The sequence below is a fragment of the Hibiscus syriacus genome, unplaced genomic scaffold, assembly GCF_006381635.1.
Source record: "Hibiscus syriacus cultivar Baekdansim isolate YM2019G1 unplaced genomic scaffold, ASM638163v2 tig00117021_pilon, whole genome shotgun sequence".
NCBI lineage: Eukaryota > Viridiplantae > Streptophyta > Magnoliopsida > Malvales > Malvaceae > Hibiscus > Hibiscus syriacus.
In genome coordinates, this window is record NW_024063527.1 from 1,515,823 (window position 1) to 1,521,778 (window position 5,956).

General features: G+C 33.7%; 1 protein-coding gene across 1 annotated transcript; it reads left to right on the forward strand.

Annotated features, from left to right (window-relative positions):
- The first annotated feature begins 3,094 nt into the window (after positions 1-3,094).
- Positions 3,095-4,912, forward strand: LOC120195873 (NAC domain-containing protein 35-like). The gene is made up of 3 exons (XM_039197809.1): positions 3,095-3,444; positions 3,576-3,844; positions 3,999-4,912. Exons 1-3 carry the CDS (start codon positions 3,204-3,206, stop codon positions 4,695-4,697), a joined length of 1,209 nt encoding a protein of 402 aa, XP_039053740.1. The 5' UTR covers positions 3,095-3,203; the 3' UTR covers positions 4,698-4,912.
- Positions 4,913-5,956: the final 1,044 nt, after the last annotated feature.

Sequence of the window (5,956 nt, forward strand, 5' to 3'; positions counted from 1 at the left end):
AATGAGACACTAAGTCCCTTAAATAAGGTCAAGAGTTCGAACCTTAGCGTTTGCGAATGGAGCAAATTAGGTTGAGAGGATCATCCTCGCCTCTCCAGTTCCGATCTGGATTAGTCAATCAATAAATCAAATACTAGTAATTAATTAAAAAAATACGATAATAAATTTAATAAAAAATATTATAAATGGGTTTAAAAATCTCTATTAGTATTAAATTTTTTAAAAATGTGATATTAAAATTCTTGATTGAATTCCTTCACAGATTAATTAGTGTCAATTCAGTCAAAAAAAATACTTTAATTTACGAGATAACACATATTATTATAATTTGTTTTATCGTTTTCATATAAAAATGAAATAAAATAATTAAATATAATTATTTAAAGATTAAACATAAGATTAACATATTTGTATATAAATCCTTTACAACTCCACTTATAATCACTTCATTAAATAAAATTTTACAAATATTTTTTTAATATAAAATATTTTATCTCACATTATAAATGTGAAATATATATGTATATTTCAATATACGTACACACAGCATCAAATTTATTTACTGTCTTAAATTAAAAAGATCATTTACAAATAATCTCTAATATCATAATGCTAACAGAAAAATATTTTGAAAAATAAAACATAATGTTACGAGACACTAAATCCCTTAAGCAATGTCAGGGGTTCGAATCTTGACAATTGTGAATGGAGCAGACTGAGTTAGGAGGGTCGCCCTCGCCTCCGCAGTACCTGATCCGAATTAGTCGACCAATAGATTAGAAATCGGTGGTTATACAAAAAAGGAATGATAATCCCATGTTCTCAATATTTTTGGTCTAATAACAATTTAGGTCATTATAAATTTAATTATTAGATAAATTAGACATTATTTTCTGAATTGTAAGTTTATATACATAATAAATCATTGTATTTTTCTTAAAAATTTAATATTTCGATCATTATCTATATCTAATTCTGGCTTCGCTCTTGTGTGTCATCTTCTTATTGAATGTATTAATTTATCAAAGAAATATGACATGTGATTATATTGATTTAGTTTTTAATGACACATGAGCATGTCACGTCAATTATCGTTAGTCGTTTAACAGTTCAATGATCTAAATGAAAGTTTTTTATTGCCATAACCAAAGTAAAAGCATCTTAAAAGTTCAATGACCACTAATGTAATTTATCGTAATAGTAATAATATAAAGGGTAAACAATGTCGATAATCTTCTATATTTTCGATCTGACCGACTTTGGTCACAGAAAAAAATTAAGGGGAAATGATCACTAACGCCATCGGTCCGTCCGATTTAAGTCCATTAACATTATCAGTCCGTCCGATTTCAGCCCCTAACGTTATCAACTCGTTCGATTTTAGTCCCTCAGTCATGTATATGACTTCAACAAAAGGGACTTAAAATAAAATCTGGTTAAACAAAATTAATAGCATAAAGACTTAAACTGGACAGATCGATAACGTAAGATAACATTAACAAAAGGTACTATCACCATAATTTTCCCCAATATAAATGAAGAAATGTAATTATAAAAGGGAAAGTGCGGTCGTCGTCAACGTACTTCACAAATTCAGCCTAACATGGTGCGCAGCCCACAATTACCGGCAGCTACTAATTAATTCATTCATTGTGCATCTTTTTGTAATTACTTAAAACCACCATGAATTCTAGGTTTATAAACAATTTAGTTTCTCTCAAATTAAACAAAGTAAAAACAAAAACAAAAAAATCGTTCACAGTTTTTGTTAATATATCACATGATATGTTGTCTATTTACGATTCGTTTGGTTTTATTGTTTTACAATTTTGAAGAAATTAGCGAATACTAATAAACACGAACCAACTTACATCACTAGTTAAAGGAATCGTTATTGTTCTTAGAGGTTACGGGTTCAAATATTAGCGGCTGTAACAGCGTGATTGAGCATTCATTTTCAAATGTTTGAAAGTATTTAGAACATATACTACTTTATAATAATATTAACTTACTTATTTCTCAAAAAATCAAAATATAATTTAGAAATATTGCATCAATTATTTAGTGTTGTCACATTCTTAAAGTCTCGGATTTAATACTTTCGTTAAACTAAAATAATATCATATCAATTAATCCAATATTTACTGATAAAATAAAATAAAAATTTAATATCTCTACTTGTAAATATTTCTTAAAAGTTAAAATAACATTAACGAAGAAAAAATAATACTTGTTCTAAAGAAAACATTGAGTATTAAAATATGATCTTCAAAATGTATGGAAAATGCTTAGAAAGAAATTAAGCAGATATGTCCGAGGAGAAGATATTCTAAAGAAATTTCTTAAACCTACAAGTAAAGAAGAAAGTATAAACTCTGTAGTTCTTTCTTTTTTGGTATATGGACTAAGCCTAAACATATAAAAGATATATGGATTGAATTTGATGTTATTTTTATTTGAGTAAATACATGTTTAATACTTAACTATTACTTTTGTCCTGTTTTTGTATCCAAATTTTATTATTTTTGAAATCATACATAATGTTTAGTTTGAGTTTTAATTTGATATCACACCCTTAAAAAATTAACAAAACTGTTGATGTGACATTTTTATTTTTTACAATGATGACGTGATATTATCTTATGGTAATACATCAATGTCATCCTTAAGTTTTTAATGGCGAGATACCAAAATAAAACCTAAACTAAACAATAAGTAAGGTTTTGAAACAAAATAAAGTTTGGATACTAAAATAAAACAAAAGTAGTAGTTTAGACACTAAATGTGTAGTTTACCCTTATAAGCAAGGGAACTAAAGATAAAAAAGGGAAATTAATTACACGGTGGAAAGGAAGAAATGTCCAAGGGCACCGCTAATGGCTGTGGCCACCCTGTCCTCTATAGAGACATGTCATTTTCTCATCTTAAACACCCTTAAGAATACCGCTTCCATTGTAGGGCCTCAATCCATTGTAGATCTTTCCTTATTTTCTCTAAAAAATTACTTTTTTTTTTGCTTTCCAAATTACAAGTCGCTTAGTAGGACAAATCATTAACCCTTTCCCTACATCTTATCTTTGCCTACCACTTGCAGTATCCTGTGGATCATTCGTTCGTACAAAGCTCTCAGGGTATAAATTAAGAGCGCTAATTCCACACCAAAGAGAGAGTTTATCATGTGTATGTCGTTGGTTAATTAGTTTATGGCAATAGCAAGCATGAGCAACGATAACGTTGACTTCGACGAGGACGACAACAGCAGCAGCGGCAGTGGCGGCAAGGATGAGCACGAACAAGACATAGTGATGCCTGGATTTCGATTCCATCCGACCGAGGAAGAGCTTGTGGAATTCTACCTTCGCCGTAAGGTAGAGGGCAAGCGCTTCAATGTGGAACTCATTACTTTTCTTGATCTATATCGCTATGACCCTTGGGAGCTTCCTGGTATATATAGATATATGCGTGTGTGTGTATATATTTCCTCTCTAGTATTTACTTATCATACTTCATACATTCATTTATATCGATCCAATTACAACAATCAATCACATGATTCTTGTTTTGTTGGGCGTCAGCCATGGCAGCGATTGGGGAGAAGGAATGGTTCTTCTACGTGCCTAGAGACCGGAAGTATCGAAACGGTGATAGACCAAATCGTGTTACGACTTCAGGCTACTGGAAGGCAACTGGAGCCGACCGGTTGATTCGAGGAGAGAATTATCGATCCATCGGCCTAAAGAAAACCCTAGTCTTCTACTCCGGAAAAGCTCCCAAAGGCATCCGAAGCAGTTGGATTATGAACGAGTATCGATTGCCTCACCACGAAACAGACCGCTACCAAAAGGTATCCCATATTTCTTCACCTTTGATTTCCATGAAATCCTAATTTTTCTTCACCTTCTTCCACTTCTTTAGCTCTCCTAAAACTTATCAATGTGATAACAACTTCAATTTTGGGTCCCAAAGTTCCAGTTCCAGTCTAAATCCTTAAGTTTCAGGCTGAAATATCGCTTTGTCGCGTGTACAAGAGAGCCGGCGTTGAAGATCATCCGTCACTCCCACGGTATCTTCAAACGAGAGGACAGCACACAGAAAAGAAACATCCCCAGGTCCAAGATACGGCTCAACAAGCCATGGAAAGGTTTCAAGGCTTTTTAGGAGGACAATCACAACAAATAGAGATCGGAAAGATAATGAAGACCGATGGGAGCAGTAGTAGTTCTGATGCTACACCAACTCTCGGACTTTCCAAGCAGGCTGCGTACCGTCCAATGGCTCCCGTAAGAACAACAACACTTGGGTTACCATCTGGAATAGTGGAAGAGGATGGGCTGCCCTTAACTAACCAGTCTAAACAAGGCTTCACTTCATTACTCCCCAACTCCACGACTCTCTTTCCAACAATGGGTTCATCGTCGGTTTCATCGAATGTCGTCGACGATCTTCAAAGGCTAGTAAGCTACCAAATGAATCAGCTGCAATACTACAATACTTATCATCATCATCAACAGCAACAACAACAATCCGAGTTTCCGATATTTACTCTACAATCACAGGCTCAGACTCAGGCTCAGGAACAGCAGCTTTCACTCAGCATGCTACCCGCCTCACTTCCACCAACGACCTTCTCGGATCGGTTGTGGGAGTGGAGTCCAATCCCAGAACCAAATAAGGAGTACAATAATCCTTTCAAGTAATAGATATGTATTTTATCTCTCTACTGATCATATCATTTGTGTCTCTAGTCCTTAATTTCTCTGCTTGTATTTCCACCATCTCACTGGCTAGAATTTGATCAAATACAACTGTACTGAATACTTGGTTCTCAATTAGGGTTTTTTGGGTCCTTTTTAGGATAGTGCTGACTCCAACTTAAGGAAGGAGCATATATTTCTATCACTTGGTGGTCATACATCTTGAAGATAAAATTATGTACCCAGAATTTAGAACATGCCACTGAATCATGTTAATGTATTCTTAAGGTCAACTCTAGATCTCTTTAATCTTGAAAACAATGGAAAGACATCGGCACTATTGGAGACGTTTATCGCGATTGCGACAATAACCAATTCTATTAGAGGTATTACAGTTGTGAAATAACAATTTTGGACTACACCTTTACCGCTATACATCAGCTACTATTCTCTAACTATTCTGATAAGAGACCACTATTTATTTAAATCCGTGATCAACGGAGACGAGTGGTCTGGTGTAGTAGTTTGCAGTAAGCGAGGTTATAGGGCATAGCTGTATTATAATGTAGGCAGTGTTGATCTTTTATTGCTGCAAATGAAAAGTCAGGAAAACCCGCATGTGCACACTTTGTGGTGGTGGGCGTGCTTCTATGGCTGCGCGGTGGCCTTTTGGCGTTTCAGTTTTAGGGTTAAAACTAGAGAGGTCCATGGGATGCGGGCATCCGTTCCCTCCTATCACTCTTATCACTTAATACTTCATTGCTAGCCCATCAATGTACATAAGTTCATATTGACCTTTCAAAATTAAATAAACTGTTAATTGAATTATCGGTTGATTTGGTAAAATAAGATGCTAAATTTTTCAATAATTATCAATTTTTTTAATAGTATACGATGATTATAATATAATATTTATTTATAATATTATTTAGGTATTGACAATGTATACACATCATGCAAACGTAGATGTTTGAACCCAGAACTTCAAAGAAGAACCTACTCCCTTAATCACTAAGGGCCCGAATTCGAAACAATTGACAAATAAATAAGATACCAAATATGATAAAAATAAATAAAGAGACGACTGATTACATTTTTTATTAGTTTGAGGTGATTATAAGATAATATTTGTTCGAAAATACTCTCAATCGTTTGACAATGAACGTTCAAACACCCATTTAAACGATGTGCTCAAACCTAGAACCTCTAAGAATAAATAACAACTATCATTTAGCCACCGAAGTCGTTTGGTTCGTACAAAC